Consider the following 27,617-nt stretch of genomic DNA (forward strand, 5'->3'; position numbering starts at 1 on the left):
TATGAGGCGCTCACCTATGACATGGTTCCTGTTATTAAGATCAATCAGGAGCTTGTTTGCCATTGCTAAAAATATGTATATTTTGCTTGGGCCCAGCTAGCCCAGCTAGCCTTCGGCTCACTGCTCATCCATGTCATGCCAGGTCAGACCAGGTCAGGGGAGGGTCAAATAAATCCTGCTGAGCTGTCTCCAAATGACGCACTAGACCAGACGGGGGTCACAGTCAGAGATATGGGAACGTTCAAACTAGTATTTTGACCTTTACTGGGCTTTTGTGTGTGTGTGTGTGTGTGTGTGTGTGTGTGTGTGTGTGTGTGTGTGTGTGTGTGTGTGTGTGTGTGTGTGTGTGTGTGTGTGTGTGTGTGTGTGTGTGTGTGTGTGCGTGTGTGTGTGTGTGCGTGCAAGCGTACCTGCATGCATGCGCATTTTCACATTAATTCTAGCTAATGAACACACAATGTCCTTTCCGTCTTAGTTAGCACTGGAGAGGGTTGTCTTTATTAACACAAACTGATTAATTTGGCATGTGAGTCATCTGAAACCAAGCACAGGAAACAATCACATGCTATTTGCATCACAGAGAGTCTAAAGTTAACACAGGTTAGTCTGTGGCAGCGGTGGCCGAGTGGATTGCGGAGCGGGCTAGATACCGGAAGGTCGCCAGTTCGAATCAGCGGTCCGACACGTTAAAATTACCACCGTTGAAGTGCCCTTGGACAAGGCATTGAACCACTACCATGAAATGCTCCATGTGGGCCTGGCTGTAAACAAGTATCTGATGCTTAGTCCAGTTACCCTTGGTAAACTTGATTTACCAGAACGCATTTCTTCTTCTTCTTCCACATTCACAACAGTCTGGTTTCAGCTGTAATGGCTCTGTGTCTACTGACAGAGGGCAGTGTGGTGACCAGCAACACTAGCTACTCCACTGCCTGACTGTGTGTGTGTGTGTGTGTGTGTGTGTGTGTGTGTGTGTGTGTGTGTGTGTGTGTGTGTGTGTGTGTGTGTGTGTGTGTGTGTGTGTGTGTGTGTGTGTGTCTACATGCTGACATTACATATCGTTCTGTTGGGCAGAAATCTCCATTTTCTAACTTGTTGTGTTAGAACAAGTTAGATGCATTCTACTACTACTACTACAGTAAAGCATAGATCATGGAGTGTTGATGTTTCTCTATTTAATGTTCATACATAGACATACATTGTACACTGATATAGGCATAGTGCACTGCATAGTTTATGTAATTAGCTGTCTTGTGGTCGCCTCCTTGTGTTCATATTAGGTATAACTGCTTCCAGATGTGTCTCTCTCTCTCTCTCTCTCTCTCTCTCTCTCTGTGTGTGTTTGTGTCTTTGTCTTTCTCTCTTTCTCTCACTCCTTCTCTTTCTCTTTATGTCTTTCTATCTCTCCCTCCCCCTCTCTTTTTTCTCTCTCTCTGGCTCATTATCTACCTCCATTCTTCTCTTGTTCGTCCACTGCTGGAATCCCTTCCCCTCTGTCTCGCGCGCGCCCTGCGTCACACAAATGAATGGGGCACATGTGTTGCCATGGTGACAGCTGTGTTTGTGTGTTGCTGATTGGTTACAGATGTTATAGGTTGTTCCCACTTATTGGCTGTAGGTTACTGCTCTCCTTCTGGTCCTCAAGGAGTAACATTTTACACTTTAACTGAGCAATTAAAACACTAATGAAAACAGCCAATGGGGCTTAAGGGGCCAAATCCACTGGTGATCGATGAGGCGACCAATAGGACCTCAGGGCTTTACTTTACTTACAAGAACACTATTTATTCTCAATGGTGGGAAGTAACTAAGTACATGTACTCAAGTACTGTAACTTGTAAAATACAATGTTGTGGTGTTTTTACTTTTCTAGACTACTACTAGCCTCAGAGACCACTCCACTACATTAACTAACTACGTTAGAGGCAAATATTACTTTGCTTCATTGAAATAATTTGACTATTTTGTTTACCAAGTTACAGTTTATGTAGTTTTAGTTTATTGTTACTAAGCATACATCAACCCACCTCAGCTCTATTTAAAGCTGTATCTTGTGCCACCCCTTAACCCCCGTATTTGCCATTTTTTACTATTTAAAAAAAACCTTTTAAAATAGTTCAAATAGCTGATCTACAAGCTCACAACGTGTAGATGTACAGTAGATGTACAGTAGAACTATTTTAAAAATATTTTTTTCCCTGAACTGTATTTGGTTACAAATTATATAAAAAATTCAAAGAATTTAGTTAAAGTATTGTTTGAATATACATACAGTACTATGAAAATATGGAGGACTTGGATGTGTTAAAAAATATATGGGACTATGAAAGTGTACTGTAAACAATTAGATGGGTTGCTCTAAAACAATGTGTCATTGTACTGTCGTTTGTGATTGATTGTCTGAAAGAAATGTAGCACCCACACACACACACACACACACACACACACACACACACACACACACACACACACACACACACACACACACACACACACACACACACACACAGTAGTCTTCCACCCACTGTGCAAACTATCCACTCCTAATCTTTTATCTCCAGTTCCCTCCTTTTATCTCCCATTCTCATTGTGTCTGTTTTGATGTGTCTCTCTCTCTCTCTCTCTCTCTCTCTCTCTCTCTCTCTCTCTGCTCTGCTCTGCTCTGCTCTGCTCTGCTCTTAACTCGCATCTCTCAGAAAAGGAGAAATACCAACTCTAGCGGGGGGTGTGTGTGTGCGCGCGGGGGGTGCATGCGTGTGTAAGAGAGAGAGGAGAGGAAAGGCAGGGAATTCTGTTCTGAGAGAAAACTGAATGCAATGGGTGGAGTGTGAGAGAGGAATGGAGGAGGGGAGGGGAGGGTAGTTCTGGCGTTGGGAACAGATGTGGGCAGCGTGTCTCATTTTCCAACCTAAACTGCAGCAAGAAAGAGAACCCAAGACCCAGTCGACTGGATTACGCATCGGAATATTGGACTAGGAAACAGTCAACGGCTCTGTCTGCCTTGTACCTTCTGAGCTGTAGGATCTTTCACATTTAGCTGAATTCTGGGTTTTTAGAAGTAGTTTATATTTTTTCTGATATTAGCCAAGTTTCTTCTGGACTCTGCTCTTGGACTATCTTTTTTTGTTCAAGTCTGCATCAGCATTTGAACGGCACATACGACTTGCGTTGGCATTCGTTTGGGTCTCGTTGGGTTCAGTTCAGTTGCGTTGTTGTCACTCGGGGCACAGGGGAAAAGTAATTGCAGTGCTTTACTGCTTTTTGACACCACACGTCATTTTGTCCTCTCCCAGGAGAGCACGGGCCCTCCACCCTCTCCCTCACTAACGATCGTATTCCAGACAGCAGTGCGGGGACGAGAACCACAGACGAACAGCCATAGTTCTTAGAGAGAGAATGTTTTTTTTCCGGGATTCAGACCCACGGAGGTTCTTCTAGGATGTGGTGTGTCCATTAGCACGCAGAAGAACCACCACAGTGTGGATTATTATTACTCTTGCGTCTTGTGTGACAGTGGGCCGAGCGCTAAGCATGTACGAGAGACACAAGAGAAGGTACACCCTCTGTCCCAAGGGAGAGAGGACGGTAGACGTTGTCTTGATCAAGGTATGTGGCGCGTGTGTGTGTGTGTGTGTGTGTGAGGACTCCTTCCCACTCAAACAACATTTAAGGAGAATATTGTTTTGGCAAATATAAAAAAATACCACCAAAATATCTGCACCATTTATCTAATTCTGATTGGGTGTTCAGCATTTTTAGACCAACCTGAACACATACCGCAAAATAAGTGTTCAGACCACCATACAGATGGCATGGATAGATACAGTCATATGATGATAGCATAGGTTTCTATGCATTTCGTTTTCCTTTTTATTTAATCACTAGATAGAACGTGTCACTCTCCTGGGCCTTCAGGCACATGAACAAAAATACATGATGCATATAGCCTGTGAGCTAAGTTCAGGTGAGAGGTTTATTATACGCATGTGCAGCGGTACTATGTGGTCTTATGCACTGTACTCAATGTTGTTTCTCTGTGAATGTTGTGTGTTTTCTCCTTGAATGCCGTGTATCCCCTGCTCCGTCACCGCGTTGTTGTCGTTTCTCTGTATCAGGCCGTCCGTGACTCCTTGTGTATATTCTCCGGGCTTGGCATCACAGAGCTGGGTTGAAAATGCAGGCGTCGGGTCGGTGACGTGTCGCGGCCACGGAGCACGGGCGTAGGCGGCGCTTCCGCATGCTCCGCATGCGTCACGCTCTATGGCTTTCCCAACTGAACTGTGCACCAAGTGTGCGCTCGCGTGTTGACGTCTCAAATGTAATAATAATAGATGTGACGTGTCAAGCGGCTGGCCACATTGACGGTCTACTTATAGGCTCACCTGATTCAGTGCATTTTCTCTCACTGTCGATGTGTTAACGCTGATGTTGTAGCCAGGTGCTTTGTTTGCTCACAGCACCACCGCTAGGCTCTGCTGTCCTGAAGGGTTCTGTTTTTCCCCTGGGGAGATTGATATTATAACTCCCTACTGTAGCCTATAGCAGAGCCTGATAAATACGGCAAGATCAAATACTATATTCACACTTGCATTTACATTTTATAAATACAATGTGCTCAAGCTATTACTGGTCTCAATCTGTTTGTGACTCATCTGACTCAGGCGTAGACACTAAGGGTTTCCCACCTGCCCCTGGCAGGTAAATATAACTTCCGGGCAGGTGGAGTTTGCTTTCAGGTTGCCCGACCGGGCAAGTGCTCGTTTGAGAGGGGGCGTAACGGTCTATAAACACAACACGAGATATCTGTCTAAACACCTGAACGTGGACAGATATCTGTCTAAACACCTGAACATGGACAGAGCCCTTTGTCTTCTGGTCTGTAGAATGTAAAATAGTGTTTACCTATATTGTGTGGTTTTCACTGTTACTTAAAAATATAAAATAACAAGTGTGAACCCATAGTCATATTCATAGATATGTAGGACGTATTTGGCAATTACATTTTTAAATGTTAAATTGAACGGTAATTACATTTTTGCGTATCATTTTATAATGTACCATTTACTTCTTCGGGCAAGTAGAACATAACCTGTAGGCTACTTGCTCGACGGGCAAGTGCCTCTGAGAACTTAGTGTCAACTCCTGTGACTGAAATAGACATTTACGGCCATAGGGACCATCCATATATCAAACAAAACATAATACAAAACACAATACCAATACAATATATATTTATACAGTAATAATATATACATTATGTACACAAAAATCCAATGCAAAGTAATTCATTAATTAATTTAAACAATATAGTCAATGTGACTAATTGATGTTGGAACTTGAATCCTATCACTCCTGTTTGCTACAAACAGCTAGAAAAGTGTCGGGATCCTATTTCCTCATTCTGCTTTCCCCACAACCTCAACATACACAATGGAAACGTTTGGATCTACATTATCTCACGGCCAATACAATATACTGATCTGCAAATATTTTGCGATGTGTCACATTGTGAGCTTGTAGATCAGCTATTTTCAATACAATTATTTTTTCTAATGGAATTTGAAATTGTAATCCCTTGAAATACAAATGGGTCCCGGCCCAGTGTTTGGAAACGCTGATCTCTTGAGTGTGAGATCTAGCCGGGTGGAGCATGTTCCACAGCTGCGTTCTGGACCCATGTCCCCTCCCACTTGTCTTCTGAGTGTGAGTCAGTGAGGGAATACAATGCAGTTGATTCTGCTATGGGTGTGTTAAGTGTCTGTGCGCATGCATAGTGTATGTGCGTGCATGTGCACGTTTGGCTGCTAGATTTAAAGCCCCCATGCCTAAGTAGCTCGCTGTACCATGTCCAGACCTGCCTGCGTCAGAACTCCATGTTGCTTGTATCTAAAGACTCAGTTATACTGCTCACAACGAGTCACGGATGTGGCGCTTTGCGAGCTTGTAGATGTGCTATTTATGGCACGCAACACCGGCGTACAACTAAGTAAAACATCAAACTTAACTAGCAAAGGAACCACTCAGTAATGTATCAGCAGCCAACATGCTGGTCTTGAGCTGTTCATTAGCTGATACAGCTAATCATTTCAGATCGTTTCTTAATTCTTTCTATGCCAACTAAGAGAATTCTCGTACTTTCCCTCTACACCAGTTGTATGCCAACTATGCAAATTCTCGTAGATAAAGCTTTATATCAAATATGAAACGGTTTAGCTGAAAATCTACTTTTAACACTGGCCCGGTAATGCCTTGCATACCCCCAGCACCAGGAGTTGTGCACACGTATCCCATAGAGTCCCATTAAACGTACAATTTTTAGTCTTTTCTCTGAAAAATATCGCGCTGTCCGTGGTGATCATCATCCATCCGAGGTTCGGATCTGATATGTGATTTTTCATGGCATCATGCACAACATATTAACGTTTCTGGTGAAAGATAGACAGAAAATCAGAAGTGAAAGTGACCTGGATGCCCTTCTTGCCCACTATGCCTGGTTGGTGTTTACGGCCACGTATGTAACATTCAACATGCATGACAGCATAAGCCGCTCCCATTGCTGTTTATATATTTAGAAAATAAAAAGCCATGGTTTCTTGTGTGTTTACGTAAAGGGGCGCTGGTAGCTGACCAGAAACCCGGTAGTTGACCACAAAATGTCCCTGGTTAGATACCATCATACCGACTGGAGACTGGCGCTGCATGTCCTCTTCTTTGGTCTCTGTACTAAAAAAGCTAAAAAATTATATTATCCAAGAAAGTGTGTAGCCTGCTGATCTGCTATAAATTACATGACACCAGGCATAATGATATGAACATATCCTTATCACACACAGAGCAACTCCTTGGACCTGGTAGTGGGTAGCAGAGCCAGTAGAATCTTTGGACCCTTACAGGTTAGCTTGCAGATCTGCTATTTCCACCCCAGAACAAAGGGATGTTGGGGCTCATGTGGTGAAGACTGGGCATATGTATGTTTGGACTAGTCCTTACCCGTTCTAATACTTACTTACTTACTTACTTACTTACGCCTACTGCCCCTTCTGGGGCATAGGCCGTCAACAAGCCATCTCCAGGCATGTCTTGGGCTGTTCTCTCCAGCTGGTTCCAGGTCGTCTTCTTAGTCTTGATGTCTGCCTCCAGGTCTCTGCGCCAGGTGTTTCTAGGGTGACCCCTAGAACCCTGTGGGTTCCATGTTAGGGCTTGTCTTATGATGGTACTTGCAGGCTTTCGTAGGGTATGGCCTATCCATCGCCATCTGCGTTTCCTTACCCGTTCTAATATGAACACCACATTCTGTACAGTGTGGGTAATGCGATGTAATACTGTAGATTACATTATTGATTGAGAGGGAATTGTTAACGGGTGATCTTGGGAAGTTGGGTTGGGCACAAAATTTGTGCCCAAGTGGTCTGCGAAGCATTCCCTGGGGGGGGGCGGGGTCTGTGTATTGCTGGGACTCACATAAATACGTGTGTCTGACACACTCACACACACACACTCACAGCGCCCTGGACAGCGTGTGCAGTGCACAGTACAGACAACACTGACAGGCCGGGGGCGGGTCTTTACGCAACCCTGTCGGGATATAATTGATCCGATTTTATCCTGATGTTCATGTTATCACATTTGGTGCAGTAGCCTGTAACATTGTCCTTGGCTTTGACTGCTTAGAGTCAGGCAGGAGATCTGTAACAGCGCGTGACCACAGGCTTTCAGCTGCCTGTCTGCCACGCACCCCCCACCACGATGCCTGCGCTGTTTCACCCCGCGTTTGGTTTGACGTTATACCGAGTGACGTTCGAGCATTGCAAACGTGTCAAATGGCTGTATTATGTGCCATGTCGGGGTGAACTCTTCCCCGTGAGTTTGCTGTTGCCTCAGTGAGTGAGTGCATGCGTTGCACTGGGTGACTGGCGTGTGTCACGCCACGTGATTTAACCCATTTTGACCTGAGAACAGATTCTAAAAATGTCTTCTACATCAGTCAGTTTCAGACAGTTTTCTGAAAAAGCTATGTTTCTATGTCGGTCGTTCTTCGATTTTTCAAAAATAGCAGACCTACAAGCTCATAGCGCACCACTCGGTGGCGCACTATGAGCTTGTAGATCTGCTATTTTTCAATAGCTAAAGCATAGCATAATGCTAACACCAAAAGGGGTTCCCGCACAAAATGGCTTAAAATGGAGGTATACGGAAGGGACTAAATATTAGCTATTATAGTTAATAAACAGCGTTGAAGTGGTACAATTGAAAAAAGGGCTTGGAGAGTCCGTGCATAATGGTGTGGTCTGTGTGCAAAATGCAGATCAACTGGGCAAGGCAGTGGAGTGGAGGAGCAGTGGGCCATAGGACAGACAGACCTTTGCTTAGTTATAATAGGATGACTATCGCCACATTGTCACTGAGACACACAGACAACTCGTATATTTGCATCAAATTCTAACTGTGCAGTACACTGTGCTGCATTTGAATACACTGTTCATGAATATATACTGTCCCTCCCAAATAAACAAATGCATTAAAAGGAAAAGGTCTGGTCTAAACCAGTTCTGCCTGTCTACAGAGATCATGGCACAAAGCATAAAAGCAGGTTGTTGTTACTATCAGCTATAAGTACATGTATACATACAGTATGCACTGAAACATTACCAATGTCTCTGAGAATGTTGAAATCTGGTATAACCTTTGTAAAAATGTAAATAAAATAAGCTGTCAAAGGCTGTGTATAAGGACTGCAGCTCACCTGTGTGATCCGTCTTTTCTTTTGAACTGTACAATGGTAAATGTGCACGTGCACGCTTGGCTTATAACTATCCAGTGCAGTGTCTTCCTTCTCTGATAGATATACAAGAACATCTGCTTATAATAAGCGGACATGGCAACAACGACAGCTGTCTCCATAGATGCGGGTGTGTCAGCTATACTCAGCTGTCACAGTCTGCAAGTTGGATTAATTGCATTAGCAGCCATGACAGCCATCTAAACACACACAGTTATTACATCCCCATTTCCCTGTTTTAATACTAGAACCATGTTGTAAACTGGGATCAGATCCACAGACTAAGAGCTGCATTCTTCTTTAAGTATGAGTGAGTCTACAGTGCAATAATAGCTCATAGGGATCTTTTTCTTTAAGTTGGCCCACCCTATTCCTACGCTGCTTTGTGTTGTCAGACTGGCAAACCCATCAATTGTGCTGCTGCTGATGAGCATGACCCTTTACTGCTCACTCACCCACCGACCGACGTGTAGAGGCCTCTCTGTGTAGTTCCTTCCTCTGATTGTGCCCGATATACTTCTATAATGCATCCATATTAAGGATGCGTTGCTTACAGTAGGTTAACCACTTGAACCCCAGCATCCCTATTCTGCGGGGGAACGTTGGCTAAAAATAACTGCATCTACATGGCAAAGACATTTTGGTGTGTAGAAATTCGTCAACGGAAGTACAGTTGCAACGTGGGTCCGTTTTTCTAAGAATAGAGGTTTTAAAAAGTATCCAGGTTACAGTTAAACGTTATCCACATTGGCCCTGGCCTCACTTTTCTTTTCAGGATATTAATTAACATTGCTTTTTCATTTTCAAAAGGATCAAAAAACGTTGAATCTTCTGTTTTCACTTTTTATTGTTTCACAAAACTCAGCCGCTTTAAGTGTATTCTTAACCGAATCTGTGCCAGAACGAGAATAGCTACTGTACCCCACTGTGCCATCCACAAGATTATGAGATACTTTCAATAAGCATTAATCCAGGATTAAATATAATATATAGGTTTTCACATGGTAGAAACACCTACATCCCGCGTGCACGTCAGATCGGGGGAATGGACGGACGGACGGACATTAGCCAAATATTGCAGATCTGCAAGCTTGTAGATCGGCGATTGTTTTGCAAAGAGATTTCGGGCTTAGGCGGAAAAAGTGGCCCAAGTACTGTTGGAGTTCAAGTCCAGTTCTCTTCAGACTGCAGCGGTCTAACCGCACCACATACGGTTGAGCGGAGTTCCCTCAGGGCCCTCTACTAGTGTCTCCTCTGTTTTCCATTATCGTGGGGAAAGCTTTGGCTGAAAATAGCCGGTCGACAAGCTCGGCGGAGGTTATAGTGAGCTCTGAAGGACTATTCATACTCCAGATAAGGTGACCACCGAAAACTACAACGACTCACCGCTCACCCAAACACATCTCTCTGTTTTTACTAACCACTGTTTCGGTGGTCACCTTATCACCTAAAACTGGAGTATGAACAGGCCTTAACAGGCAGGCACCCACTAGTAGTATCTATAGTTCCCATCAAAGAAAACAGCAACACTTTTGTCTTTGTCTACACAGACTGCACTCTGCATGCATGCTTTACACACATTAATGAGCCTGACCAGGAACACATTGATAAATGAGACCCATTGACTCTAGCAGGATGCTGCCGATAGACAGAGCATAGAGAGAGACGCATAACAATAGGCGTATTGAGACGAGTGGACAATGGAGTCATTGGCTAGCGTGGACGATCAGACAACTCAAAGATGACCTCACTCCACTGGTTTCTGCCCACAGTGTGTGGGTAGTACACGACGTGTGTGTGTGTGTGTGTGTGTGTGTGTGTGTGTGTGTGTGTGTGTGTGTGTGTGTGTGTGTGTGTGTGTGTGTGTGTGTGTGTGTGTGTGTGTGTGTGTGTGTGTGTGTGTGTGTGTGTGTGTGTGTGTGCGCGTCATGTGACATTCTTTTTATTATGCACTAGAACTGGACTTTCCGAGGGGAGGCATAATCTGCAAAATGCATGTTGCATGGTTTTCATAGACAGCCTTAAAATGTCTGCATGTCTCAGTTTTTGCACAAGCATCAAAGAGTGTGTGTGTGTGTGTGTGTGTGCGTGCGCGTGCTCGTGCGCTGCTACACCACCCTAAGTTGCACCCAGTGCACCACACCAAAGAACTCCAAGATTTTCTCAAAGGGCAGTGACAGGAATGTTCACGATCAAAATGATGTAAATCTAGTGTCCACACAGTCTCTCTCGGTCTCTTTCCCATGTACGTGTGACATGGGCTTGAAAAAAGCTTCTTGCATGATAGCATTCCTCATTAAAAGAGTAGCCAGAAGCTATACTGCACCACACTGCTTGCTATCACATTCAGAGATGTACTGTTTTAAAGATGAACACCCCCCCCCCCCCCCCCCCGTTTGGACAGAAGTAAACAATATTCAATTCAAAGATAAAGTTAATCTTTTAGTTTTGTAATATACTGTATAATATACAATATGTAAACTGTGTGTGTGTGTGTGTGTGTGTGTGTGTGTGTGTGTGTGTGTGTGTGTGTGTGTGTGTGTGTGTGTGTGTGAGTGTGTACGCGCGTGTACACATGCATGATACCGAAGTCCCCCTCCTGAGCCTAGACTCCCATGTCTGTGACACTGCACCCCTGTCTCTTACTGAGGGGGTGGAACAATGACTTACTTGTGACCTTGGTGTGCGTGCCTATGTGCGTACATGCGTGTGTGTGTGTGTGTGTGTGTGTGTAAGATAACTTCTTGGTGGAATCCAACAGCCACACGTTAACTGTGAACAATGTGTGTAAAGTATGCGTGACAGAGTGACAGTGACGAACGCTTCCACACAAACAACCGTGTCATCACTTCACACACATGAATAATAACAATGTTATCTTCTTCTTCATGTACTTAATCTCCTCATCAGATCCAGAGAGAAGAGTCTTTCTACGAGCCGAGGTCTTGCCCTGCCGAGCCCCCCTGCGCCCCGACACTGACCGCTACATCGCTACCATGCACAGGTAGGCTTTTTGTCTCCACCAGGCCGAAGGCATGTGGGGAGAGTATGTTTTGCACTCCGTCCGTCCGTGTGTCCGTCCGTCCGTGTGTGTGTCCGTCTGTCCGTGTGTGTGTCCGTCCGTGTGTCCGTGAACAGCTAATCTCGGCCACCGTTAACCCGGTCGATGCCATATTTTGCACACACACTCCCTGGATGCCAACGATGAACCTCTGCCCCAAACTTTCCAGAACGGCCTGTTATAGCGCCACCAGGAGGCCGCTTTGTGCAAAACAAGTTTTTGCACAGTACACCTACAGATTTTGTCCAAACATCACGCAAATTGGTACACAGTCTCTCTAGAGCCATTCAACGAAACGGGTCTTTCAGATTTATCAGACTCCATCCTGATTGGTTAAGATTGGCTTCCAAAGTTCACAGGAGTGCTCAGTTTCAAACAAAATGCTGCAAATCATGAACACATCGCGTGATTTCCGTGAAATTGTGCACCCACATTCCCACTAGGCCGAGGACGAAATGCCACATGAACAATTTCAACTCAGACTCAAGGTGGCGCTATAACTGGCCGAAAAGTGTTTTTACCTCTAACTGCACGGATCTGTGGATAACTTTGTATGCCAACTCCCTAGAGGCCAAGGAAAAACCTTTGTCTGGAATTTTTCACATCTGCTCTTTATAGCGCCACCAGGAGGCCGACATATGTAAAACACATTTTCTATTATTACTCCTTCAGATTTTATCCAAATTTCACGCAAATCGGTACACATGATCTCCATAGTCATGTGATCAAGACAGGTTTTTTTGATTTCTCATATTCCATCCTGATTGGCCACGATTGGCTCCTACACTTTTCAGGAGTAGCCCGCTTTGTACAAATCGCCACAACTCCTCAACGCAGCGTCCGATTGCGATGAAACTGTGCACGCATATTCCCACTAGGCTGAGGAAGAAATCCTGGTGGAGACCTGTGCCCAGAAGGGCACTTTTTCTAGTTTACACTAGTTTGGGTCCCGAGCAAACGTCAAAATTTCTCATTTGCGTCTTGAGCTAAAAACCTTGGGAACCACTGCTCAATGCTGCTACATTTGCACGCACGCCAATACCGGAATGATCGTTATAATGTGATTGAGGCATTGACATTTGTAGCATTAGAGCTATGCATTGTGCGTCCAGCCCCAGAGCAAATATGTGGACCCACCACCACCACCACCCACCATAGCCATAAACTTAACATGCAACTAACAAGAACAAGCTGTTACCAGAACTCCCACCACCGGCAGTCTCCCCAGACTCGTCAATGAACACACCCCGTCCCATAGCTTGGCTGCACACTCCTTTCCTCTCCTTTTCTGCACTGCGTTTCCGAGTATCACACTTTTCTTGATACATTCTCTTGAGTTTATCATTTGATTTGCATACTTTTTGTGAATATTATGATCTGGGAGATTGTTTCTCGGCATCATGAATTGGTGAGAATTATTATAGGGGTTACAGTGTGCAGCATTACTGTGAAGCAGTCCCATACTACTATAAATATAAATGTAAATACTTTCTATAATACTTTCTGTAGTTGCTATTTCTTTTGGGAAAATATTCAGACAGGAGCACATTAAGAAACCCAGAAGGAATCCCACAAATTGTTTACATGCCCAGATGAAAAACTGAATAAAAGAAAACAGCAAAACAAAACAATCGTATTCACGTTTCGATTACCCCGAGTTGGATCATACCCCAATTTTGGAAATTAAGGTCAAATCAGTCAGTATTGCCCTAACCACTTATACTTCATCTATTCACAAAATGTGAAACAATTTGGAAACGTTTTGACCACCTAAAATGACATGCCAAATATAGGGTGGATGCCAGGCGATGAAAGTGGTCAATTCGAGGTTGATTTGCATATATGCAGAGAAGAAATGCACTGTAGTTGAACCCTCTGTTCTGTGATGGGATTTAAGATCAAATGGATTAAAAGACTTTTCTCACAAGTGACATAATACTGGGGTTGATTGGTTTGATAAGAAGCTTCTTATCACACTGAAGGAAGCCTTTTGAGCAACCAACAGATTAGTAGTAGTAGTCTTTGTAGTTCTGTCACATGGCGTTTGGTTCCTTCCTGGTAGCGGCCAAGGACTGTATAAAGAGGACGGGAAGCGAAGACCGTAAGGGCGCCGCCATGTTGCTCACATGGTGCTCCATGGAAGGAAAGAAACATGCGCAGTTGCAGACCAAGGAAGCTGAACGCCGAAGTGTTGGCTGCATAAAGCCCATTGCGCATGTTTCTTTCCTTCCATTGAGCACCATGTGAGCAACATAGCGGCGCCCTTACGGTCTTCGCTTCCCGTCCTCTTTATACAGTCCTTGGTAGCGGCTCAACAGAAGCAGGTGAAACGTCTCGGAGACAAAACCTGCATCCTCCTACTAGTGAAACCATCATGACGCTTCAGATTAGATTGATTAGATTCAGCTGCTGATCTGTCTGCATTATGTCCTGAGTCATATTGTGAACACACACTTCTTTAGTGTGTGTGTGTGTGTGTGTGTGTGTGTGTGTGTGTGCGCGTGTGTGCGACTGTGCGTGTGTGCGTGCGTGCCTGCGTGCCTGCGTGCGCACACGTGCACATTTATGGTTGCGCATTTTGGTTCTGTGTTCTCCCAGAAACTAACAACATTACAGTCAGACCTCATAAGGCCTGTCTCTCGGTAGAATTATATTAACTACAGTACATTACATAGAATTAACAGGAAAAGGAGAAGGAGCATCTGGGGTTTGATTCTACCGAGAACAGTGCCTCCGGCCTGGCCAGGGCGGTACAATCAACACTGTTTATTTCCTATTTTTTTGCGCGCGCGAGTATATGGGAAGTCAGGTGGGGAGGACGGTCTCCCAGAAGCACCGGTCTACACCCTCCCTAGACCAACAGTGGAGGTGGCAGTGACTGTGACAGTCATGAACTACCGTATATGCATGCAGGAATTGGCTACAACTAAATTAGGGAGAGAAAAAAACAGGAAAGGAACATGACATGGCGTATCTCTGTGACACGCATACAGAAGACATACGCTCACCCATGTGAAAAATTATAGTGATGATGAAATTGAATTTCCCTGTGATTAATAATGTTTGACTTAATCACGTCAGACCAGACATTGTCTCTCACAGCCCTGCCAGACATTGATTCTCTTCTCTCAAACGGTCGTGACTGTGAGGGTTTCTGCACGTGGTGATATCCTGAATCTTTACTGTACTAGCTGTGAGAGTGTCAAAATGAACTCTGAGGAGGCCTTCTTGAAGGCGTGAACACTGCTAGATGTAATATCTCCAACAACTTGTTGAGGATTTTGCTGTTAATGTGATGTTTTTATGCACTGTGCTCCTGTAAGAGAGGACAGTTACACTATTATTAGTTATGGCATAAGTGAGTAAATAACACACAGCAGAAACCAGCGAGGACTCCCACTGATCATATGATGAATGGATTTTGATGCCAATTCTTTCGTACTTTTAGTCGAGTCAATTTTGAATACCATACTTGCAACAAGTAGTTGTACACCTACATTGTAGTATTTCTACTTTTACTAAAGTAAAACATGTGAGTACTTCTTCCACCACTGCATGCACAGTGCAGAAACCAGTATGTCATACTGAATATGAGATCTAGATCCCCCACCACCACCACCACCACCACCACCACCTCCTCCGGGCTGGTTCATGTTGTCGTTGTGTGGTGTGTGAGTGATATGAGGTCAGTTTCCTGTCTGAGGGATTGCATCCAGCAGTGCAACACTCTCAGTCTGTACAACAGCAGCATGGATGGTATACTGTACTGTATGATGATGGCTCAGATCTGTACAACAGCAGCATGGTTGGTATACTGTACTGTAGAATGATAGTTCATATATGTACAGCAGCAGCAGCATGAATGGATGGTATACTGTAGAATGATATCTCAGATCAGTGCTTCTCACACTGTTTCATGACAAGGACCCCCATAACTCTGAGAGGGCACAAATGGAACCAAAATGTTTCCATCTGTGCACTCTGTATACAGTACAAGGGTCCATTTGGAACCCCCCTCAAGGACCCCTGAGGGTGAGAACCACTCTGTATACAGTATGAGGGTCCATTTGGAACCCCCCTCAAGGACCCCTGAGGGTGAGAACCACTCTGTATACAGTATAAGGGTCCATTTGGAACCCCCCTCAAGGACCCCTGAGGGTGAGAACCACTCTGTATACAGTACAAGGGTCCATTTGGAACCCCCCTCAAGGACCCCTGAGGGTGAGAACCACTCTGTATACAGTATAAGGGTCCATTTGGAACCCCCCTCAAGGACCCCTGAGGGTGAGAACCACTCTGTATACAGTATGAGGGTCCATTTGGAACCCCCCTCAAGGACCCCTGAGGGTGAGAACCACTCTGTATACAGTATAAGGGTCCATTTGGAACCCCCCTCAAGGACCCCTGAGGGTGAGAACCACTCTGTATACAGTACAAGGGTCCATTTGGAACCCCCCTCAAGGACCCCTGAGGGTGAGAACCACTCTGTATACAGTACAAGGGTCCATTTGGAACCCCCCTCAAGGACCCCTGAGGGTGAGAACCACTCTGTATACAGTATAAGGGTCCATTTGGAACCCCCCTCAAGGACCCCTGAGGGTGAGAACCAATCTGTATACAGTATAAGGGTCCATTTGGAACCCCCCTCAAGGACCCCTGAGGGTGAGAACCACTCTGTATACAGTATGAGGGTCCATTTGGAACCCCCCTCAAGGACCCCTGAGGGTGAGAACCGCTAGCTTACAGTAGGTTGACTAAGTTCGGCTGAGAACAGGATGCTGCACATTGTATACACATATTCAGCATGCACTCTTCATTCAGGGTCTGGTCATTTACTCCTTGGTAGCCATGCCAGAGATCCAGATATTAATGTAATAATGCACAGGTAGCCAGGGACGAGATCCCAATATTAATTTAATAATGCACAGGTAGCCATGGACGAGATCCCAAGATTTGATAAATTAGCCTTAATCCAGAGTTAAAAACAATATTATTTACCTTAGTTTAGCTTTGTTGCTAGCCACCACTATGTAAGAAACAGCCAAAATCCCTGCATGCACGCGCATGCACGCACGCACGCGCACGCACGCCATCTTTAGTGACATTATGGCTCATGATCGGAGCCTAGTAAAACATTAATTCGAGCTCACACTAAACAAAACAATGATCGCATCGCTAGTAGGCCTCTGTGGGCCTCAGTAGACCAGTGGGTATGAGTACTTTCGTTAAAGACGGCTATTTAGGTAATTTTGGAAGACAACTACAATCTTTTTATTATTATTATTATTATTATTATTATTATTTTAAACATTTTGAATGCCAAAAGTAGTCAGGAGTCGTTAACGTAAAAATTATGCTCTGGAAATGAGGTGAAATTCTACATCTAACAAATAAAACTATAATACCTACTGTATGTACAATGCTTTGGGATAATGATGTTACTGTGATGCTCTGTGTCCTTTACTGTGATAATGATGTTACTGTGATGCTCTGTGTCCTTTACTGTGATAATGATGTTACTGTGATGCTCTGTGTCCTTTACTGTGATAATGATGTTACTGTGATGCTCTGTGTCCTTTACTGTGATAATGATGTTACTGTGATGCTCTGTGTCCTTTACTGTGATAATGATGTTACTGTGATGCTCTGTGTCCTTTACTGTGATAATGATGTTACTGTGATGCTCTGTGTCCTTTACTGTGATAATGATGTTACTGTGATGCTCTGTGTCCTTTACTGTGATAATGATGTTACTGTGATGCTCTGTGTCCTTTACTGTGATAATGATGTTACTGTGATGCTCTGTGTCCTTTACTGTGATAATGATGTTACTGTGATGCTCTGTGTCCTTTACTGTGATAATGATGTTACTGTGATGCTCTGTGTCCTTTACTGTGATAATGATGTTACTGTGATGCTCTGTGTCCTTTACTGTGATAATGATGTTACTGTGATGCTCTGTGTCCTTTACTGTGATAATGATGTTACTGTGATGCTCTGTGTCCTTTACTGTGATAATGATGTTACTGTGATGCTCTGTGTCCTTTACTGTGATAATGATGTTACTGTGATGCTCTGTGTCCTTTACTGTGCAGACCTGCATTCATCAGCCCAACAACACAGAGAGGACGAGGAGCGGGTGTCTGTGTGCGTGGTACAGACAGACACACACAGGGCCACAGTCACTGATCTGGACGACGGTGTCTTCAAAAAGGTGTGAATGGACACACACACACACACACACACATGCACACACACACACACACACACACACACACAAACACATGTGGGTGCGTGCGCAAACACATGGATTTAAGATCTCAGACATCACCGTCATTTTGATTCCATAGAAGTCAGCATGTCTTCTATGACAGCATGTTGCACAGCAAAAGTCTACATAAAATATGACTTCTGTGCAGATATTCCATTAATGTCTGAACAACACACAGATCCGATCTGATCACTTGCTATTAAAGGTAGCGCAAGTCATTTTCCTTTGTTAAAATAAGGGATAATCATCTCTATTGTGATAGATAGCAATCATTGCTATAGCTTGTTTGTTCAGTAACAGGGGTTGGGAGAGAGTCAGGAGAGAGCATTCTAACAGGATCCAGTCTGTTTACCTTTTAGCATTGCTCCGGCTAGTATGGAGAGCCCCCGTCCCCATCAGCGATGGTATTTTTAAAATCCAGCTCTGTTGAGCCTCCATTATAACCCGATTTTCAAAGCGCCGTTCGAAAGCTGTCCATGGTGGGCCGCCGCGCACCCGACGATCGTAAATGTGTGAGCAAATGTGAGTGGTGTTGACTCCTTCACAAAGGCCCCCACCTTCCTGTTTAACCTGTAAGGGAAACAAGCTCCGTAGAATGAGAGCGGACAGCGGACGGGTGGCATTTCGGCAGTGTGTGGATGCTAACATTAGATGGCGCTAAAGGAGTTAAAGAGCTGGAGAGACAAGATATCCCTGTGACTGAACAAACTATGAGTACTATCAGAGTATACTGTTTTAACCTTTTAACAAAATAACTTTTATTTAAACCAAAAACATATACCTACCTTTAACGGTGTGAGTCCTAAAGAGCGCATTAAAGAAACCCATGAGATTTGCCTGCAGGCTGAACACAGTTTAAATCCAACATGTCGACGGAAGGCTGTTTCCCATTAGAAAAGGTCTCGGGGCGGGTGGCGTTCGGTGGGTATCCCTATATGCACATACCTCACACCTCCTTTCACATGGATTTGACGTCAAAGACCAGCAGCTGGCAAATTACACTTGGCAGCTTTTTGTTCATGTGAGGTTTATAGAAACAGCCATGCCTACGTAGGGGCCTACCTACACACGCTTCTAAAAATAAGTTTGATTTGGAAAACTTCTGGGGCGAATGAACGAGGGCCAGGCTGGCCCCAGGGCGGTGTTACACAACGGTCTTGGTTAAAAACACGAGTCACCTCCGCAGCTCAGATACAAGAGGAGAAGTATAAGAGGCCCAAACTAGAGATGTACAAATACCGCATTCTTCCTTCCCAATACCGATTCTGATCGATAGTACCGGTCGATACAGATTACCGATCCGATAACAGTGTGTAATTAAAATCCACGGCAGTGGTTCTCAAAGTGGGGTCCAGAGACTCTAAAGCAGGGGTCCCCAAACTACGGCCCGCGGGCCGTATACGGCCCACCATGTCATTTTATGTGGCCCGCCTGCCTCAAGCAAAATATAGGCTATTTTATATAGCCAAAATATAGGATTTTATTTTTATTTTTCATTAGCACTGGATGAGAGCAAATAATTAGTTTAGTAAATAATTTGTATTATTGCTCTTGTATTACTATTGGAGACACTGGGGAGGCACTGGGGAGACACTGGGGAGGCACTCAGGGGGACACTGGAGAGGCACTGACTGAACACTGGGGAGGCACTGGGGAGACACTGGGGAGGCACTCAGGGAGGCACTGGGGAGACACTGGGGAGGCACTCAGGGGGACACTGGGAGGCACTGGCGAGACTGGGAGACACTGGGGAGGCACTCAGGGGGACACTGGGAGGCACTGGGGAGGCACTGGGGAGACACTCAGGGGGACACTGGGGTGGCACTGGGGAGACAATGGGGAGGCACTGGGGAGGCACTCAGGGAGGCACTGGGGAGGCACTCAGGGGGACACTGGGAGGCACTGGGGAGACACTGGGGAGGCACTCAGGGGGACACTGGGAGGCACTGAGGAGACACTGGGGAGGCACTCAGGGGGACACTTGGAGGCACTGAGGAGACACTGGGGAGGCACTCAGGGAGGCACTGGGGAGGCACTCAGGGGGACACTGGGAGGCACTGGGGAGACACTGGGGAGGCACTGGGGAGACACTGGGAGGCACTGGGGGGGACACTGGGAGGCACTGGGGGGACACTGGGAGGCACTGGGGGACACTGGGAGGCACTGGGGAGGCACTGGGGAGGCACTGGGGAGGTACTGGACATTTCATATCACACACACACCATGATTCACTAGGCCCCTCAAAAAAAAAAAACAGCTTGGCATGGCGCGATTTATTTCAAGCATGGCGCAGCGCCATGCCAACAACATTGTGCAGGAAACCCTGGCACTGCTGTATGTACAGTACATGCACTATGCAGCCCTGTAGTGCTGCATGTACAGTACGTGCACAGGTTATTAATATTTGGTTATGTGTGGCTTTCTGGAAAAAAAATAATGTTTACGTTTAGGCACCCCTGCGATCGTCACACTTTTTCTGTTACAAACTGACCCCGGCCCCCATCAGAGAAGGGAAAAGTTATGTGGCCCTCACAGGAAAAAGTTTGGGGACCCCTGCTCTAAAGGGTTACTTGAGGGGGTTCCAAATGGACCCTTAAAGGTCTGTAACTCTGAGAGTGTACAAATGGAACCAAAATGGACCCTTTTCCGATACTGGTATCGGTAAATCCAAACAACTCTGGTGTATATATATAGTCTGTTCTGTTCCCATCCCTCACAGGGAAAACTCTGGTGTATGTATATAGTCTGTTCTGTTCCCATCCCTCACAGGGAAAAGAGTCAATCTAGAAGCTCAAGTGCGTCCCTTTTTGTTGTGTATTTTATATTTACTTGTTTGATTGTTCATCGCACTAATGTTAAATGTTCTTTTCATATATCTAAATTGCTAATTACTATTTTTAATCTATCAAAAAGTAATTTGTGTTTAATAGTTCTATTTATTTGTTTGCTTATAAGTTAAATCTTCTCAAAGTTTTTTCTGACCGATTCATGAATTTATTTTGCGCTACTAAAATATCAGTCAAAAAGATCAGTAATCGGTGGGCTAGGAGGCAGTAGGACTTTCCAAAAACACGTGACGTCGGTTGGAGCTCTGTAAAAAGGGAGACGGAACAAAATGGAGAGAATATGCAGACGAGAGAGGGGAAAAATAAGTGAGTTAACGACAGTGGAAGAGGGGAGACGAACAGACAGTTTGACTGACAGGTCAAGCGACAGAGAGAGACGGTCCAGTACGGTCTCTCTGTGATGGTCTGTGTGACTCATTGTGGTGGAAAGTAACTAAGTCAGTGTACATGTCATAGCTGTCGGGCAGAATCCTCTTATCTCCATATTCTGACTTTTCTTTCTTCTTCTTTTTTCTTCTTTTTTTTACCCATCGAGACCTGAGACCAGATTCTACAAATGTCTTAGTTTTCTGAAAAACCTATGTTTCTATGCCAGTGGTTCTGGCCAACTATTTCATGTCAAGGAACCCAGAAATGTTATGTAATTGGACCCCCCCCCCAGAAGCAAAGATATGAGTTTTCACAATTTTTCTAAAATTGCAGAACTAATAAATGGTTAAAGTGGTTAAAAGCTAAAGTGACACAGATGCGTTCCAGGTCTTATTAACTCCCTCCTTGATCATACTGCAGCGTCACACAAAAGCATCATAAGTAGCAGATCTGCAAGCTCTAAAAACCTTTTTCCAGTAAGACAAGACATCATTCTAGAGGGAAAGAAACACTGTCTCATTCACACACGCTCGAACAACGTATGCATGTGCGCACTCAGAGCAGTGTGACAGTGTCACCGGTGGAGTTACAGGATTATGACACCATGTTGAAAAATGACTTGTCTAGAAGCAGTGAGTCACCAGTTTTGAGGTTGTAGATCTGCTACTTTTGCTGCTTTTGAATTTGAATCCTGAAAAATTACAGTTTTGGATATGTGAGGTTTCCACCCAACAGATGATTTACTCAAGTGCTACAACTTTAGTTAACTTTACAGTACACCTTGGCTTTACTGGACTGTTTACAATTTTCAACACTTATTACTTCTTCTACTTCTACTCCACTACATCTCAGAGAAAAATATTGTACTTTATACTTCAATTATTTGAACATTTTAGTTACTTTGTAGATTCTATTTCTCATTACAATAAACATTATACAAGTAGTTCCGCCCAAGCAATCTGATTGGTTGAAATAGGCTATCTACACATGTTCAAACAAGCATGACAGCACACCTAATCAAAAAAATCAGCTGTGCTGAATGCTGATCAGACGGAGGAAGTGCATGGGCACACATATGCACATATGCAACCCAAATGCACTTCTATTGAATATCTTAATTACAGTGAGAGTGAGCTAACAGCTAAGTTTTGTTTATCTGTGTGTTCAAGTTGTCTAGCACACACATCTCAATGGGACTCAGACACAATGTATTTACAATAAAACAGAGATAATACTGGAAGAAAGGTTGATATTTGAGTAATTTCTTTTATATATTTTTATTTTGATGGTAGTCCTAACTGTTATAGCCTCTATAGCCATGGCCGACAGTTGGCTTTATCGCTATACTTGCTTGTGGAGCTCTGCTCCACCTCGTTCCTGACCGCATCACTGTCATGCCGACAATAATCACCATAATGTACACCCTTGGGTGTAATAATGCTTAATTAACCACTTAAGCCCTAGGATTTTCGTTATACATTATTAAAACTTGTGAAATGGGCATTCTGCTTTTATGCTTTTAGCACTATAAGTATATTTTGATGTCAATCTTTTGTACTTTTACTCAAGTACATTTTGAACATCTGACATTTGCTACTTTACTACACCATCTCTACATGGTGGTAACTGGTAATGATGACTCTTACATAAGTAAAACTAAATGTGAGTACTGGTGACTCACTGCTTCTAGAAGAGCTCTTTTTCCACAAGTGTGTTCTCATAATCCTGTAACTCCACTGATGACGCTGTCACCAGTGTTGCCAGATTTAGAGAGACATAAGCAACAAGGTCTATGAAAACAGGCCCAAAACAAGCGACTAACACATAAGAACTTTAAACCTACATACATTGGCTATTTGAAAATATCAGATCTGCAAGCTCACAATGCGTCGCGATGCGTTGTGAGCTTGTAGATATGCTATTTTCAAAAGTATCTTGGGAGAAATGTGAAAACATTTTAATAACACAAATCTGGCACAAAATGTTTTCAGATGTGGATACGCGCGCGGACATACTCATTTGAGTCCTTGACATGAAAATGTTTAAGAATTCCTGGTTTAACAACATTAGGAAGCAAGCCTAAATAAGCAACTCTGTATGCTTTTAGAAACGAGCCAAAAAACGCAGCCCACAACTAATATTTACAAGCGACATAACAGAAAAAACAAGCCTAAAGTTGCTTAAATAATAAGCGGACATGGCAACACTGGCTGTCACACTGCTTTGCTGTGAGTGAGCACGTCCATGCGTGCATTTGTGTGTGCGTGAGTGAGGCAGTGTTTCCCTCTAGAACTGTTTCTTGGCAAGCCGGAAAAAAACCTTTTGGACCGTTTGATAATAAAAAGCTCTCGTTAAAAAAGAAGAAAAGGGCAGGTCAGGGGAACTGCACGAAGGCAGTCCCAAGTGTGTGCACGTGTCTATGTGCACGCATAACTAGGGGCCATTTTCTTCTTTACAATAGTGCACTTTGTCACGTTTTGGGCGCACACAATGCTTTTTGGAACTTTCAGATTTAGCTTTATAGCTGCTCTCTCTCTCTCTCTCTCTCTCTCTCTCTCTCTCTCTCTCTCTCTCTGATGTTTCTCTCCCCAGCCGTACCCGGTCCTTGACCACAGAGAACGAGGGGTCCGAGTGTCCTGGTCGTCCACAGAGGATACCCCTGTCCAGTCAGTGGGAAACCCCACAGCCCCCTGGAGGAGCTCTGGAGGAGAACCCTGGAAGTCAGAGACAGGACGAGGAGGAGGAGGGGGGGAGGATGAAGAGAGGAAGGACCAGTTGTCAGAGAACCCAGTGTCGTCTGCCATCCTGCGAGCGTCCATCCGCTCTCTGTCCCCGTTCCGCCGCCACAGCTGGGAGCCTGGACGGAACAACAGCACCGGGGAGATGGACACTTCACACCGCAGGTGAGAGGATACACGTTTAGTGCACACGCACACACACACACACACACACACACACACACACACCCACACACACACACACATATCTGATATCAAATATCGTTGCTGTCGGGCAGAAACCTTGTATCTCCATAATTCAACGCCCTACTTGACCACACTACAGCGCCACACAAAAGCGTCAAAGGCAGCAGCATCTACAAGCTCAAAACGAGGTTGTAGATCTGCTACTTTTGCTATTTTTGAGTTTGAACACTGAAAAGTAGCAGTTTTGGACATATGAGGTTTCCACCTGCTGCTTGTCGGTAGCAGTGAACGTGTGCATGCGTGTGAGCGTGTGTGTCCTTCACAGTCTCAGTCGGTCACTCTGAGGTTTGGAGTGTGTTTTACTAAAAGACACATAGTAACACGGGATGTTTATTGTGTGTAGTCTATACAGTCAACTCTCAAGAGCTCTCTCTCTGTGTGCGTGTGTGTGCGTGCATGCGTGCGTGTGTGTGAGCGTGTAGTGGGAAAAAGCCCTGCTGAGGTCAAGAGGTCGACCAGTGAACTCTGAACAGCTGTGTTTTGCGGGGTTGTGATGAGAACTCACGCCGAGCCGTCACAATGTGTCCGTCAGCAGTTTACAGTCAGAAATTATCACGCTTCACATAGGATTATATCATTAATTATTTTGATGTGGAATTATAATGAAGCCATTATATCAGGAAGCAGCCTCAGTGATTGCATTAGATTAGATTAGATATCCTTTATTATCCACATGAGTAAATCGTTCTGTTTGGCCTAATGGCTACATTCGTTCATTCATTTGGGTAAATCTCAAAACAAGCCTAGAGGTAAAACCAGTGTTGCTAAAAAATAATAATGCTTTGTTAAAAAAGTATTGTCTTTAGTCCTCTTGTTAGTCAGAAAATAAAAACAAGAAGTCATTCATGAGTTAATTTATGTCCAGCCCGGAAGTTCTCAAGTTCCCTGTTTAACTACATGAACCGTAGCCTGGGCACCATTTCATTTCGGTATATGATCCGGGCTGGAGCCGGATGATATGCTTACGTCATGTTGTAGGCAATGGTTTGCCTACAACAAACAGGAAGAACAGGCGGCGACAACTTCCTTTTCTCTCTCAATAAAAGCTCTCGCTTACGAGAGCTTTTATTGAGAGGGAAAAGGAAGTTTCCGCTGACTGTTCATCCTGTCTGGTGACTACAAAACAATACTACAACATGACGTAACCACATCACCCGGCCCCAGCCCGGATCATACGGACTTTTGAAACAGAGACCAGGCTTTCCTCCGAGGCGGTGGAAAGCCTGGTGATGCGAGGTTACATGAACCGTAGCGTCCCTATTCTTCTTGAGTCAACGTTCGGCACAAATCTAGAGTAATGAGCTCAGATCTACAAGCTCACCATGCGTTGGGAGCTCAGATCTACAAGCTCACCATGCGTTGGGAGCTCAGATCTACAAGCTCACCATGCGTTGGGAGCTTCTAGATACATTTTCTGCAAAGAGATTTGGTGCAGAGAAGCCCTGGGGGGACTCTGAACAATGAAGTAATAGTAGGGTTTAAGTGGTTAAACTGTATCTTGATCGGATGAATATAATTTGAATTAAATTATTTCTTGCCAGACACTCACAAGTATCTTAACCCATTTTGGACAGAGCAACAAGAACCTCAAAAGGGGTTCTCGTCCTGAATGGGTTAAGAAAAGAGATTGCTGTATGAAAGACTGCATAGCTTTTGTCAAAAGTCTTGTTCAGCTGCAGGGGCGTCCGTGGGTAAAGTTGGCACAGGGGTTAGTGGGGTAGTGGAAGTTCCTGCACGCCTAATTAGAAGGGTTTGTGTGAGTGTGTGTGGGGGTGGGATGCATGTGAGGCACGTGGGAGAAGGAAATGAAGCCCCCCCCCCCCTCCCAAAAAAAGGGACAAAGTGGGGCCAGGGTCCTCTGCCGTGTTAAACGGGCCGAGAATGCTTTCAGGGTTTTCAAGTGGGCCCTGGTCCAGAAAAGTGAGTGAACCGCTGCGTTAAAACAAAATACTAATCTTGTTCAGACAACGGCAGAAATGACTAACCATCACAACACTCCACCCCTGTCTTCCTATCCCCTAACTCATCATCCATCCATCCATCCATCCATCCCCTTCTTTTTTCAGCTCACTGAGGAGCCTGCCAGTGGAGGTGAAGAGAACCAAGCCCCTAACCCTCCACAGGAGAAGGTAGATATTCTTCCTCCATCCATCCATCTTTTGTTTTTTAATCTGTCCACTTCTCGAGCCATCCATTTCTTCCCACTCGTATCCTGTTTCAAGCTTTTCATTGACATTAGGCCTTACATGGTTTAACATCTGTACATTCTCTGAGTTAAATTAACAGTCAGGATTTCACAGTTCTAGTAGGTGTCCTTTTGAGAGACGTGAGACACGAGACGTATTTTTATTTCTTTATCCAGTGGTTCTCTAAGTGGGGTTCAGGGACCATCAGGTTTCTTTGAGAGGTGTTCCAAATGGACCCTTACAGGCCTGTAACTCTGAGAGGGAACGCTCCCAGAGTCATGGGGGTCCTTGACGTTTAAACCTTATTATGAGAACCACTGATATAATCACTACGGACGGGAAGAACGATCCTCGCCACCGTGTTCTGTGTTATTTTGTCCTCAATCTCTCCGTTCTCTTCTCAGGATATGTTTACTGTAGTATCACTTTTTATAGGCAAAAAAACCCATTTATATCCTGTATGAGAGACATGACACATTATTTAATTTTGACCATGAGTCTGGACATAAAAAAAAAGAAAGAAAGAAAATATCTTGACCTTTGATATTGACCTTAAAGGAGTAGTTCACCCCACATATGAATATATGTGGGGTGAACTACTATTCCACACTTTCTTTTTGTCGCTGTACTAGGCCAATAATTTGATTACCGGCGGAATACTCCTATTGACCGGTCCTAATGACCCAGTCATCAAAATATTGCCTCAGGAATGTGACGAAAACAAGAACAATCTCCAAGGGGGAGATATAAATCCATCTTTGGATATCATTTTAGTCGTCTCTCTGGGGGCAGCAGCCTGCTGATCATGCTAACGATCGTTTGATGAAAATGCGTCCATGTGTTGTTGTTCTGGAGTTATTTAGTTCTTGACAGACACTCAGTCAGGAGCGATTACAAGGCAGCGCTAATGAGAAGCACACACACACACACACACACACACACACACAGTGCAGCTTGAACATTTTCATTGTGCCAAGACACTGTTTTGCTGACGACATTTTCAAAATAAGTTCCACACTAAACAATATTGTGGATAAGCACTACGTTGGACTAAACAAGCTGTGGTGGAAAGTATCTGAGGACATTTATTCAAGTACTACAGTATGCTTACTCTTTGAGGG

General features: G+C 44.4%; 1 protein-coding gene across 6 annotated transcripts in view; it reads left to right on the forward strand.

Annotated features, from left to right (window-relative positions):
* The window catches only part of LOC310856914 (uncharacterized protein), a 94,944-nt gene that overhangs the window by 12,387 nt on the left and 54,940 nt on the right, over window positions 1-27,617 (forward strand). For all 6 annotated transcript variants that reach the window (XM_083762449.1, XM_083762450.1, XM_083762452.1 and 3 more), the window contains exons 4-7: window positions 11,690-11,783; window positions 17,936-18,054; window positions 23,919-24,229; window positions 26,377-26,439. In XM_083762449.1, coding sequence (XP_083618575.1) covers window positions 11,690-11,783; window positions 17,936-18,054; window positions 23,919-24,229; window positions 26,377-26,439 — 587 coding nt within the window. The remainder of the gene's footprint in view (window positions 1-11,689; window positions 11,784-17,935; window positions 18,055-23,918; window positions 24,230-26,376; window positions 26,440-27,617) is intronic.

Source organism: Protomyctophum parallelum (assembly GCF_964188405.1).
Source record: "Protomyctophum parallelum genome assembly, chromosome: 4".
Lineage (NCBI taxonomy): Eukaryota > Metazoa > Chordata > Actinopteri > Myctophiformes > Myctophidae > Protomyctophum > Protomyctophum parallelum.